General features: G+C 35.4%; 2 protein-coding genes across 3 annotated transcripts; both read left to right on the top strand.

The window, feature by feature from the left end:
• Window positions 1–679: 679 nt before the first annotated feature.
• Window positions 680–8,049, top strand: fam76b (family with sequence similarity 76 member B). Of its 2 annotated transcripts, none has more exons than XM_043240523.1 (10): window positions 680–1,133; window positions 2,054–2,118; window positions 2,198–2,252; window positions 2,343–2,498; window positions 3,845–4,026; window positions 5,494–5,544; window positions 5,699–5,761; window positions 5,866–5,998; window positions 6,439–6,540; window positions 7,220–8,049. In XM_043240523.1, the coding sequence occupies exons 1-10, from the start codon at window positions 1,047–1,049 to the stop codon at window positions 7,307–7,309; spliced, it is 984 nt and encodes a 327-aa protein (XP_043096458.1). In that variant the 5' UTR covers window positions 680–1,046; the 3' UTR covers window positions 7,310–8,049. The 2 variants fall into 2 exon arrangements, with proteins under 2 accessions (XP_043096458.1, XP_043096457.1); XM_043240522.1 differs by having other exon boundaries at window positions 681–1,133; window positions 5,863–5,998.
• Window positions 8,050–8,826: 777 nt separating this feature from the next.
• Window positions 8,827–13,124, top strand: cwc15 (CWC15 spliceosome associated protein homolog). The gene is made up of 7 exons (XM_043240693.1): window positions 8,827–9,018; window positions 9,532–9,672; window positions 10,229–10,335; window positions 10,416–10,522; window positions 10,594–10,701; window positions 10,907–11,061; window positions 12,854–13,124. Exons 2-7 carry the CDS (start codon window positions 9,542–9,544, stop codon window positions 12,981–12,983), a joined length of 738 nt encoding a protein of 245 aa, XP_043096628.1. The 5' UTR covers window positions 8,827–9,018; window positions 9,532–9,541; the 3' UTR covers window positions 12,984–13,124.
• The last annotated feature ends 610 nt before the right edge of the window (window positions 13,125–13,734 follow it).

A 13,734-nucleotide genomic window follows, 5' to 3' on the forward strand; every position in this document is an offset into this window, starting at 1 on the left:
AATTACATTCTATGTTAGTTTAAATATTACATAAGGTGAACTTACAATTTGTTTGTATGTTTCTGGTTCATGTAAGAGCCAATAAGATGAATGTGCAATGAGCAGAGTACCTTTAACTAGCAAGAACGTGATACTTACCATTGTTTTTATGAAAAAGGTATATAATAGTATTATCTAACTATTTTTGTTGGTATTTATTGGAATCTGACCTAAGCCTGCTGAATTGTTTTTTATTTTTTCTTGTTTGTCTTTAGTGCTATCTACAGCTCTAAGTAACTTAAAGGATTATGCTGCTGGAATCACTAGTAATCATATTAAATATTCCGTAAATATCACCACTGTAATTCGAATTAATTATACAATTACTCAAATTATTTCTAGGTTACAACTAGGTTCTCTATCGTTCTGTCTCAGTTTGTGTTTAGTTTTGCCCTAGAAAGAAAATTCAGTTTCCTGAATCCTTTCTGAGCCATAATGGAGCCCCTTACAGACATACTGTTGCCAGTTTCACTAGAATGCACAAGAAAGGGTGCGATCTTTACATCACAAACACGTCACAAAAAAACAATACGTAGTTTTTTAAAGAGGCGGGACGAGCTCTTTGATTGGTGCTGATTTTTCAAACCCGTTCTTCCCGCCCATCGGCGCTGGCATCTGATTGGCTGTTGAGTCTTTCCTTTGTAGTCACAGGTCGCATCCGGTTCGTGCGTCGACTAAGATACAAAAAGGAGAAAGCAAAAATTCTCACCAGGAGCCGAAAAACGGAGAAATGAAATCAGGTTTTTAGTTATTATTTTCACGTATAGCGATATATCAGTTTTTATGTAGTTTTAAGTCATGAGTTTAAGCCACTAATGTTTTTATAGTAGTGTTCGCAGAGCAGTTTTAAATGGTTGGATCCATTTTATTTATCGGGATTAAGTGCAGTTTAAATTGGGATTGAATCTGCTCAGGTCTCACCTTAACGCATGTGTTAAAGGTCGTCTGCGCGTTAAGTGTAGTTATATTTTATCAGTAGCGGTAAGTGTGTGTTTGCGGGGTTGGTGATGGCCACATCGGCCCTGTACGCCTGCACCAAGTGTAACCAGCGGTTCCCGTTCGAGGAGTTGTCGCAGGGCCAGCAGCTCTGCAAGGTGAGAGCTCACATGCACGCAGTGTTTACATGAGTCTGAGATAACACTGTGTGTCTTGTTTAAGGTCAACGGTGAGCGTCAGAGAGCGTCAACGGTGAACAGCAGAAGCATTTAGACCTTGATTAAGCTAAAACACCACAACTGTTTTAGATACAGCCCACCAGTCATACATGAACTTATGATTGTACTAAGCTGCACTGGCCTTGTTGGACTTTTTCTGTACATCTACATACAGTGACGGTCTAGTATTAGTATTTTCACCAGCTAAAATGGGTTTAAGCCAGTTATTCCTATCGTGTATTTAGTGTGTCAGTAAGAAACAGCCGTTTGAATTTCCAAAAATACATTTTGCTGTTAATTGTAATGATTCGGTGAAATTTTTTTTGTCTGACGAAAGCCAGTGCCCCACACAGAGAAATTATATCATCATTATCAAGTCTGTCTGGAATGACACAAAGAAACAGAACAAATGGAGACAGATTAAGCCAGAACTGTGACAGATGCTTAAAAAAAACCTACCTGCAAAATCACAGTTTTTGGGAGTTCTGTTGAAGCATCTTAGAGAAGTCGCCACAGTTCTTCTCGATTTAGTCTGTCTCAGTTTTTTTCCTGTTACTTCATGTCATTCCAGACAGATTATACAGTGAGACAGGATCTCTGTGTGGAGCACTGGCTGTTGTCAGACAAAAAAATCTCACTGGATTATTACAGTTAATGGCAAGATGAATGTTTGGAAATGTAAAATGATATAAACGGCAAAAGATCGAAATAACTGACTTAAAACTGTTTTTCAACAAATGCTAGCGTTCTAAAAATTTTGGCAACCACTGTACTCAAAACATTTAAGAACGGCAGGCATGAGGAATCTTAAAGCACGTTTAAAATTTATAGTGTACCATTGATTTGTTGTTTGCTTGCAGGAGTGTCGGATCGCGCACCCTATAGTGAAATGCACCTACTGCAGGTCAGAGTTTCAGCAGGAGAGGTAAGACCGTCATATGACCAGGGTAAGGAAAATAATTATTTCTCCATTTCTGTGCTAATGATTTTTTTCCCCCTTCCAGCAAAACCAACACTATCTGTAAGAAATGCGCACAGAATGTCAAACAGTTTGGGACGGTAAGTTCACTTGAGAGTGTGTTTAAATAACTGGAAAACCTGCATCTGTGTGCTAACACACATCTTTTTCTCTCTTTTTTTCCCCCACAGCCGAAGCCATGTCAGTACTGTAATATTATTGCTGCATTCATTGGGACCAAATGTCAGCGCTGCACCAACTCTGAGAAGAAGTATGGCCCTCCACAGACCTGCGAACAGTGCAAGCAGCAGTGTGCCTTCGACAGGAAAGACGAGGGAAGGAGAAAGGTGACCGATCGCACATGCACATTTTTATTAGTCATCCACACACAGGCTGTTTTCTCTCACGTTGCGTGTGTGTGATGTGATTCACTCTGCTCTGACAGATTTGAGAGTCACTGTTTGAAAGCAGGAGCTTATAGAGCTCTGTTCAGCGTCAATCGCTCAATCACGTCTGTCGTTAATTACTGGACAACTTGCACAAAAATGCTGTTGGTATAGGCACAAGCACAACACGGAGCTGAATCATTAAAGCCCACTCCTCCCACCAACAACTGATCAGCCAGCTTTATAGATTTATGATCAGCAGTGTTTTTGGTTTTTTTTGATGCATCTATGTGAAAATGCTTGCCATTTTGTCCTAACAAAATGTTGAGATGCTATAGTGGTCCAGAAATTTGTGTGGATATTACACTCATAAGCCCTATTTGGATGGCACTAGTTTTCTAAACTACGTGTGAGTTTCATTCTTACCACCTGACCTGACGTTTTTTTTTTTCATGTACTATTTCAGAGCGGGACTAACATCTCTGTTGTGTTTAGTCATTCGGATTGATTACAATTCGTATAATCATAAATACCATTGTAAAGCTAAATGGCTAGTATAGCAAAACCATGTTAATGGTAAAATCACCAAGTCTGTGAAACACACATTTCTTTAACTAGCCCCGTCCGAATAGGGCTATATCTTAAATTTGATTGCAACCCACACCTGCATTTGTAGTTATAATGGGAGAAATTAAAATGACAGTTCTAAAAATCTGAGACAAATACTAAGTTTGTCATTATTTAAATAGATATTTCCTAAAAAAAAATAAAAATAAAGAGAGGCTAATTCTGTCATTTACACACCCTTATGTTGTTCCAAACCGAAAAAGATATCTTGAAGAATTTTAGTAACAAATTGCTGGTTTTCATGTAAATAATTTTTGTGCTATGGAAGGCAACAGTTACCAGCAACTCTTTTGCTAACAGCGTTTTCAAAAATATATTATTTTGTGTTAAACAGAAGAAAAACTCCTACATGTTTGAAACGACTTGTGGGGTTCTGAGTAAATGATGACAGGTTTTGGGTTATCTATTACTTAAGTTTTAAGATGTTTATGCATCATCCCAAAATGCAAACCAAGTGTACAGCATGTGCGAGAGTACATGCAGTCTTATCGTTATGTTAAGGAGCTATACTACTGATATTTTCATTTTTGGTTTTTGACATAAAACTAAAATATCAGTTAAAATAAAAACTAAGAAATGTTGCCTTGGAAATTAAATTAAAATGAATGTAAAATAATGAATTATATAAAATGAGACCATTTAAATTAAGTAATGTAATATATAAACTATCTTTTTTGCAGGTGGATGGGAAGCTCTTGTGTTGGCTCTGCACGCTTTCATACCGTCGTGTTCTACAGAAAACAAAAGAGCAGCGGAAAGGCCTTGGCTCTTCCCATTCTAACTCCTCTTCCCTCAGTGAGAAGGAACATCAGAGACACCATCATCATCATCAGCACCACAGACATGGAAGTTCGCATCACAAGTAAGCAGATCCAAACAAGAACCACCTGGTCTAGGGCCCTATGAAATCCCATTTTATTTTTTTCCAAAATCCGTTTTAATTTCTCAACTCCTTTTAAGTTAAATTTAAACTTTATTAATCAAAAAGCATGTCTAATTACTTAATGAAAATGTATGTTTCATGATAAGGACCTATGAACTGTTTTTGTTTTGTTTTTTTCGCACCGTATTAATTTTTTTTAATGCATAAAAACATAATTTATTCAGTTTTGTCTTGAAGACTTTTTCCCCTCCAAAATTCTGTTCTGTGTATTATTATTATTATTATTATTAAAATTATTATTATTATTATTTTTTTTTTTTTTTTTTTTTTGGTTAATAAATTAAGGCATTAAACATTTATATTTTTTCTTTTTAATTACTGAAAATTAAGCAAACTATTTTTGACAAACTATTTACTATTAAAGGTAAAACATGGAAGAAATGTGATTTATTCTTTAAAAAATGCAGTTTGTTTCATTTTAGTAGGCTAGTAGTAGTAGCAGTGGGACATTTTTGGGTACTTTCTACTGAAAAAATAGTAATGGGCATAATAACTTCAAATTAAACCATACTTTTATTTTGAAAGGTTGCCGTAAATACCTTTACATTTCTATTTTTGTGATTATGAAGCTAGTTTTATTCAAATCAAATGGTAAAGTGCTCATGAAGTGACTCCCAGGTAGGCCTGTCGCAAAAATCAATATATCGACTTGGCACACAATATATGTACATGAACTCAATCTTTTTTTTTGTGATGCAATGTATTGCCCATTTATATTTACAGAAAAAAAATTCTTGCAAGAAAATGTGTATTTACTATTCATTTTTTTTTTTATTTTCATAAAGGTATCTAATATTTTGATACTTGGTTTCCATGATCTAAATTAAATGTTTAGATTTAAGAATTAAATGTTTGTTGTCAGTTAAAAGTGTCTAGGCCCTCTTGCATGATTATGCTGTTATATAATGATTATACATTCAGTAGCATAAAATGCTCTTAAAATGACAATAATATCGCTTATCGCAATTATGTAAGGGGCAATATATTTCAGAACAAAAGGTTATTGTGACAGGCCTCCTCCCAGGGCAGTTCTGGAGAAGTTGTTTGTGTATTTATGTCCCAAGCGCTTTAATATGTGTGCAGTAAACAAACCCGCGCCTGCACCATTCATTAACGGACACATGCAGGATTCATATTTAGGTCGACATTTGCATCTTAATATTCACAGATACTAGTCCATATCATTTGGTTTTAGTGTGATGACCCACTTTTGATTTGTTATTTTAAAATTGGACAAATTCAGTGATATTTCACGTTAAACTGTGAATTCTGCGATTTCCGTCTGCATCACAAAAAAATCATAGGGTCCTACATCCAGTTACAAGAATACAGACTTGTTTATTGAAAATCTTTACAAAAATGCTGTCCTGTGTACGTGTGTTACAGAATAAGTGGTACTTTAAGTCCAGAGCAGGATCAGGGACTGTGGAAGCAAAGGTAAGGTTTTGTTTTGTTTTTTTTCTCCATACAGGAGACATGGTGTTTGTATTCGACTGTAGTATAATATTTAGGATGATGAATGTTTTTTTGCATGCTGTGAGATTGTGTTGAGGTACATTGATTTGTGTATTAATTTGTTTCTCTCATGCAGCATTCAGAAGGAAACGCCAAAGAAAAAACCCAAACTAGAGACAAAGCCATCCAATGGAGACAGGTAATTATTTCTTACTGTAACCGTCTCTGTCTGTGACATTCTATCCTTATATGTTAAACACATTTCTTTTCTTCTTTTTCTTTTTTTTTTTTTCCCTCCAGTAGTTCAATCACACAGTCAATGGATTCTGGAGGCACGGATAACTTCATCTTGATTAGTCAGCTGAAAGAGGAAGTAATGTCATTGAAGCGCATGCTGCAGCAGAGAGACCAGACCATCCTTGAGAAAGACAGGAAGGTAACTTCTGATATTACTTCCTGGCTTAGCATGTGAAATGTTCCCATTTTGTAGCTACAGCTCTTTTGGGCTACAAGTATGACGCTGAATCAAAATCATGTGACTCAAACATTCCTCCTATTTTCATAAAGGAAATAGTACATAAAGATCGAATGCATAAGCGTTCATTAACATATTCATAGACATCTTGTTGTCCGATCAGCCACCCACATCACAGTCTGTTTGCTGTCTGAGGTGATAATTATGTTCAAATGTTTGCTGTTACTAGAAGTCTATAAGTGAAGTTAAAGAGTTCATTGATGTGAATTTGCATCTGTGGTGTGTTCCAGTTCCAGTTGGGAAATTGCCGGAGAGATACGACGGCACATGCGTTTGGAAAAATGACTTCTGCTCTTGAATATTTTGAAAAGATGATTTCATAAGTTTGTTTACCGTTTCAGCTGACGGAGCTGAAGGCAGATTTTCAGTATCAGGAGTCAAATATGCGGGTCAAGATGAACAACATGGAGAAAGCACACAAAGAGGCCATGGAGCAACAACAGGTCACTTAACACAGTACACTCTTCATCACACGTCATAATATTCTTCATTTGTGACTTACGAACATATAAACAATATTTTTTTATTACTTTAATATTGTGGATAGTGTTTCTGTTAGTATTTTGACTTGCACTTTGAGAAATTACTAATCGTAAAAGGGATAGTTCACACAAAAATGAAAATTCTGTCATTAATTACACTCTTATGTTGTTCCACAAGACCTCTAGTCATCTTTAAAACTCAAATTAAGGTATTTTTGATAAAAACTGAGAGCCGTGATTCTTTATAGACAGCAATACAACTGAAGTGTTCTCAGGCCCAGAAATGTACTTAAGGACATCTGTAAAATAATCCATAAGACATCAGTGGTTCAGCTGTAATTTTATGAAGCCCCTATCCGCAAAGGACCAGAAAGCTTTCGGATTTCATAAAAAAATAGAATATGAATCTCTTTTCATTATAATTTATATTATAAAAATTTAAAAAATATTTTTTTTGGTTCTTTTGATTTAAATAGAAAATGAATATTTGTTTAAAATGTATAAATTCAACCTTGTTCAATTTCATGCATCCTTGCAGTAGTTTTTTTTTTTGTTGTTCTTTTTTATTTTTACTGTGCAAACCTTTTAACTGTAGTCACCTTTTTCACCAACAATGGTTTGGTTTATGTTTGTCTCTCAGGCTAAGAACAGAGAATTGATGAAACAAGTTGCTGCACTCTCAAAAGGCAAGAAGTTTGACCGCAGCAGCAGTTCACTGCTGTTACCATAGCAATGACCTCACGCCATAACAATGACCCCTTGCCCTGATGTGTCATTACTGTGAGGAAGCTTCACCCCCCCATTGCTCACAGATTATCTGTGTGTTGTGTTTTATTATTCTGATGATGTCACATATGCAAAAATCTCAGTTTATTATTGTTTTATTTTCTTTGGCTGTTCTCAGCAGTTTTAGTAATCATGTATTTACAAAACAGACATACTGTATAGAGCCATTACAGGAGCCCTGGCTGAACCCCAGCCTCAGATCTCATATGCAAAACGTTTCAGAACTTCTGAAATCTGATTGAATGGAAGCAGAAGAGCTGTCAACAAATGTACGGAAATGTTATGAATTGAACGTGTCAGATATGCTGAACAGTTTTTATAGATGCTAAATTCATCTCTCTTTCTCACACTCGCTTCTCTTTCGCTCTCTCTTTCTCTCTCACTCATGGAAAGACTGTATTACTGCATGTCTTACTGCCTGGTCAACTGTGTGGTTTTGTATATTAACTGATTACTCTGTTTTGTTTGGCTTTGTATTAGTGATATTTCAGAGATGAATTTTGCAGGCCTGTATGAGACACTGCTGTTTTAGTGAGTGAGGGCTCTATTATGTCCCCCAGCCCCCCCCATGCATTCTCATATTTTTACTGTCAGACACTTTTGTACTGTTTTTTTTTTTTTTTTTTGTTTGTTTGTTTTCTGCAACACAGACGTTTCAGGAATATTAAAGCTAGTAAAACCTCAGTTTGTGTCAGTCTTCTTCATTAATGTACTGAAATTAGTGGGAAGGTTACATCTTTGCGATCTTATTTCTTTCTTTTTTTTTAAATGCTTTTTCAAATGTGCTCTTGCTTTTAGTTAATCGGTTTAATTTCACTCTGTGTTATTGGAATTTTAAGGACTAATGTAGCACACAAAACTTGAAAAGTACTTTAAAAGCCTTGATTCATTGCACTGATTTATTAGCGGTGAAGGAATAGGCGGGCACATTTATTTCCTGCTTTTGGTTAAAAGAAAAATTAAAACAAAGCCGGAATAAAAATGCTGATGAAATTTCCCGTCGACCATTTGTAGTTTTATTTTTGTAACGTACACATACACCGGGTCGCCTCGTGGGGGCCGATATCCTATATGAGATCACGTAACCAACTAATATTTTGTTTAAATTAGTAAAAAAAAAAAAAAAAAAAAAAAGTTTTTAATTTGGAATAAATTTATAATGGCTGACTGTGTTGATTTCCATAATGACATCGGATGCAAAAGGAAACTTGCATCCAAGCTGCTAGGTGTCAGTGTAAGTCCAAAACTTCCACCGCTCTGCGGGAATATAGAAATAACTGGTCTTCGATTTTGTACTTTCTATGCATTTGCACAACATTGTGTTTTATATTTATGCTTGCTGTGATTAAAGCATTGTTGTTTAGATAATATACGTAACACTGTACCATGTCGGAGGTATTTTGCATTTGCTTTCACTAGGTTCACTGTGTTTGTCCCGCTGCCGCCACCGTAACCCTAACGTACACGTGACTGTCGAGTCGCGGTGGTTCATGGGATACCAGTGGGGAGAAACAACAGCGGGTCTGGTAGCCAAAAATTAACAAAAACTAGCTTAATTAATTTAGTTTTTTTTATTATTAACGTTTTTGAGTTCGGTTGCTCTTGTTGATAAGTTTGCAATTATAGAGTTGGATTTTTATCGTCCTGCTGCAGGTGAGTTTAAATGATATAAGAGGTATCTAAAGCAAGCATGTTTTTGAAAACGATACAAACAAACGACATTACAGGCATTAAAAGTCGCTAGACCTTTCCTGTCACGTTCATTACAATGCTTCCAACTTCCTTGTTTTTAGAGAATTTGTTATGACTAAATAATTAAAAGGAAGTCCACCTTTTAAAACCTAAGGGTACTTACGAAGAACAGAAAAAGCAGAAAAATGGCTAATCATTATCATAATTATAGTTTATCTTAAAAAAATAATAGCATATTAATGCATTGTCACAATTGATTAATTGAGGAATACAAACATCCTTAATTTCCAAGTAAACCGTCTAATTTACTGAAAATGAGCAACAGCACTATGTATAAATAGAATTTTTGAGTATTACAGCCTTGATAGAAACATATGCCATGTATTCATTTGAAATGTCCATAACAGGTGAAATATCCCTAAATCTTTGCTATGTCAGACATGAGGCCTTTGTGTTACAACGCGTTCATTTCAGGTAACCAAAGATGACCACAGCAGCAAGGCCAACGTTTGAGCCCGCTAGAGGAGGACGGGGCAAAGGAGAGGGTGATCTGAGTGCTTTGTCCAAACAGTACTCCAGCAGAGACCTGCCAGGACACACCAAGATCAAATACAGGTAAAGTTGTGGTTCTTGACAAAATCTCTTTGGCAAAAAAATTGAATTTGTTAGGATACATATTTTATAATAAAGCTATTAATTCTTTATTGGAATAAATTCAGAGAAATGTATTAAGATGTCACTTGCTAACTAGTGGTTCCATCACATGACACCAATTAACATCCTTTTAACTCCAAACAGTTGCTTCCAGTAGAAATACGAGTCCTCTATCCATAATAGCACATCTTATAATGACACTGTCAGTTCCTCGCTTTTCTTGCATTCCCTGACTAGCTTTTCGTTTCTCAGGATGTTGACTTGTTGATAAGATTGAGATTTTTTTTATTCAGACGGCACCCATTCACTGCAGAGGATTTTTTGTGAGACAGTGATGCAATACTTGCAAAATGCAAAATTTCTCCAAATGTGTCTTAAAAAAAAAAACTAAACTAATCTGCATTCTGGGTGTCTTAAGATTGTCCAAATTTTCTTTGCTTGTTTTAGTTTATTTAAATGTTTGGATAAAATATTTCGTCTTAAAATAAAACTCATCCTGATATGCGTGTCTCCGCAGACAGCCCACTCAGGATGCTCCAGAAGAGGTGAGAGCTCGTGATTTCAGACGTGAGCTGGAGGAGAGAGAGAGAGTTGCTGTTAAGAGCAGAGACAGAGGAGCAAGAGGTGAGGAAGGGAGTTTTATGTGAATGTTTTTTGACTCGATGTCAAGGTGTGTTCACTGACGGTGACTTTGTTTCTTTTAGAACACACAACTTCCTCCTCATCTTCTTCATCGTCCTCCTCCTCCAAGCGGCCACGCCTGGATCAGATTCCTGCTGCCAACCTGGATGCTGATGATCCCCTCACTGATGTACATACACTCTCTTATAAATGCAGGTCGATTTTGATGGCAGTTTAAACAAGTGTCTATGTATGTTTTAGGATGAAGATGACTCTGACTCCGGCTCTGACAGCGATGATGATACTGCCGCCCTTCTGGCTGAATTGGAGAAGATCAAAAAGGAGCGAGCTGAGGAGCTAGAGAGGAAGGTAAACATTACTGATTATTTGCAACCTTTATTATCGCAAAATAAAGCCTTTCAGGATGATCTGGTTACCGTTTCAGGGTTAGTTTTGTGATTAAGAACATCATTTGTTCCTTACTTAGGCTTTATATCTTATTTGCACATGTTATCACTGTGTGTATGTGTGTGTTTATTTTTTTTCCTTTTGACGTGTGTATGTGTAATTTAAGGAAAGGGAACAGAAAGCAGAGGAGGAGAGGATACGTATGGAGAACATTCTGAGCGGGAATCCACTGCTCAATCTGGCCGGTCAGCAGCAGCAGCAGCAGCAACAACAACAACAACAAAAAACACAGAGCCAGAATGCATTCAGTGTGAAGAGAAGGTAATTTAATGGTGGTAAAAATAAGTAACAAGATTATTTCGTTTTCTGTACTCTGTTACTTTTAGTTGCATAGTTCACCCCAAAATGAAAATTACCCTATGATTTACTCAACCTAAATATTGAAAAATTACTAAATATTACTTTCTTCTTTCAGAAGAGTTGTATGGAAAAAATTTTTTTTTTGATTTTGGCCAAAAAAAGTCCATACATCATAAAAAGTGCTCCACACTTAAAAAGAGACATTCTAAAGTGAATCAGTGTGATTGTGTAAGAAACATATCCATGTTCAAAAGTTTTTGAACCATAATCTCTAGCTTTGATTAACTACACACATACTCAAAAGTGGTGTTCCAGTGGATAAATTATTGGCCAATTTTAATTTTTGGGTATATTATGCCTTTAAAGGATTCAGCTAATAGCTCTGGTAATTCATGTGCTTTAATGCAAGGTGATGGAAACACAATTTTTACATTTTAGTCATTTAGCAGATGCTTTTATCCAGTGACTTACAAATCAAGAAAGAGAACAGCAACATTCAAGCACTATCACAAGTCTCAGTTAACTTAAGCAATACACATAGTAAGTTTTTTTTATTATTATTTATTTTATTTTTTTAAAGAAATATTCTATAGAATATAGAAAAAACATTTTCCTTTTTTTTTAAGGAGATAAAATAGAAAAAATGGGTCATGGGTGTTTTTTTTAATAATAATATGTTTTTTTTAAATAAAATGACCGATAGATAGAATAGATAGTACTAGGGTCAAAGTAAGTTTTAAATAAAGTGTGGCCGATGTGAAAATGGTTAAAAAAAAACGCACATTTGAGATGTTAACATACATGAACAAGTTGTACATCATTGAAAACAGTAGCACTCATTAGGTCTAATATTAAGGTAGTTTTGGTAGTTTCATTCTTGACGTATATGCGTTTATCTGGAGTCGTCATTGGCTGCCGCGACCAGAGAGTGAATGTCTACATCATTAGTTTTACAACTTCTTATGATCCAATAACATTGCTGTTTTATGCATGAGGTTAAGTTCCAGTGGAGAATTCAAGTCTGATGAACAAGCTTCCGTTCTGTCAGTTAATTTCTATGAACATGACTGTAACTGTACGTAATATGTAGACTTTATATTCTCTCATGCCCAAACACAAACCAGCACTAAATATGCATGCATATCATGTCTTCCAAATAAAATATGCATGAATAAGGGCGGTGATCATGAATGTGATAACAGGAAGGATTATAGTGAGACACAGCAAATGACACACAGATCGACGATTTAAAGAAGAGTAAAGTACTAAGTACTACGTAAACAAGAGTAAACTGCCATAATTCTTTCTGTTTTAAAGATGTTTTCTCCTATATTCCCACCTTCTCATTTCCCACAGTTTTACACTTTAATGTTACATTGTGTGATATTTGTGTTAATATATTGATAGTCATAGAAGTGTGATGTTAGAAAGAATAGTACATCATTGTTCTAGGTGGTTAAAGTATGAAATGCAATGACTTGCCAAAAGTTTTGTTTTTCTGTTTAATATCTCTTTGCTTTGTTTGCAGCATTAACAGCTCTAAATGTCACTTTGGTCCAAATGAATCTTATAATTTATTAATGGTAGTATTAATTATAATAATTGCTGGTGGTGTTTTTTTTTCTCTTTTGAATGAAAGTGGAAAATGGCTTTGTTTTTGAATTACAAATTGCATAATTGCAGAGAGCACAGTAATATGCTGTTGACAACTTACAAACCCAATTTCACTTTTTCGTTTTCTTTTTTTTGGCAGGTGGGATGACGATGTCGTGTTTAAAAACTGTGCTAAAGGAGTGGATGAATCCCGTAAAGAGAAACGCTTCGTTAATGACACCCTGCGCTCTGAATTCCACAAGAAATTCATGGAGAAATATGTTAAATAATTACCTGGTTATGGAACTGTATTTCAGCAGTTAAAATCTTTTTTTTTAGCAAATATCATATGTGCTATTTTTTCTTTTTAATCTTTGTGCTGCCCTAGGTCTGTAAAAGAAATGTACCAATAAAATTAAAAGAAGATAGAATGCTTAATCTTTTTTCTTTCTACTGTTTATAATCCTTTAAACGTATCCTGCTAGTTTGTGCCTACCGTTGTCTTATTTTTATTTTTTAGTTAAAATTGCCCTGCTTACATATTCAGACATTTTCCTACTTTAAGGTCAGATCAGACCCTTTTTTATGTTTTTTTTATTTTCTTGAGTTACTGAAGCAGACCCTTTCTGAATCAGTAGAGCAGATCTGGCTGAGTCCAACCTGACCTGCATCCTTTCACACAGGCTTTCTATTCTGCTCTTCTGTAATTTGATCTTTCATTCTAAGCATGCATTATTCTCACCATTCAATTTAGTTTTATTTATTTAGGACTTTTAACAATAGTGTTTGCCTCAAAGTAACCATACGAACTAACATGCCTAAACCCCTAGTGAGTAAGAAAAGGGAAATAGTTTCATAGAAAAACTCCTTTAATGTAACAAATATACCCTTTGAGAAACCAAGGCTGAAAGAGGAAGCCCATCCTTTTCTGTTTGCCCTGAATTTCTTTGAAAGACTGTATATAATCAGAACGGCCGATCTCTATATAGACAGTTTTTCTAAACTTAGTAGTCCCAACTATCTTCTTGGAAAGAAAACCAG

This window comes from Puntigrus tetrazona, chromosome 5 (genome assembly GCF_018831695.1).
Source record: "Puntigrus tetrazona isolate hp1 chromosome 5, ASM1883169v1, whole genome shotgun sequence".
NCBI classification, from domain to species: domain Eukaryota; kingdom Metazoa; phylum Chordata; class Actinopteri; order Cypriniformes; family Cyprinidae; genus Puntigrus; species Puntigrus tetrazona.

What these genes read in the sequence shown, in the direction of transcription:
- fam76b (XM_043240522.1), top strand. Translation starts at nt 1,047, where the DNA reads ATGGCCACATCGGCCCTGTACGCCTGCACCAAGTGTAACCAGCGGTTC. An exon ending in CATGGAAGTTCGCATCACAA is followed by an intron (nt 4,027 to 5,493) that starts GTAAGCAGATCC and finishes CGTGTGTTACAG; the next exon opens with AATAAGTGGTACTTTAAGTC. An exon ending in AGGCCATGGAGCAACAACAG is followed by an intron (nt 6,541 to 7,219) that starts GTCACTTAACAC and finishes TTTGTCTCTCAG; the next exon opens with GCTAAGAACAGAGAATTGAT.
- cwc15 (XM_043240693.1), top strand. Translation starts at nt 9,542, where the DNA reads ATGACCACAGCAGCAAGGCCAACGTTTGAGCCCGCTAGAGGAGGACGG. An exon ending in CTGATGATCCCCTCACTGAT is followed by an intron (nt 10,523 to 10,593) that starts GTACATACACTC and finishes TGTATGTTTTAG; the next exon opens with GATGAAGATGACTCTGACTC. An exon ending in CTGAGGAGCTAGAGAGGAAG is followed by an intron (nt 10,702 to 10,906) that starts GTAAACATTACT and finishes GTGTAATTTAAG; the next exon opens with GAAAGGGAACAGAAAGCAGA.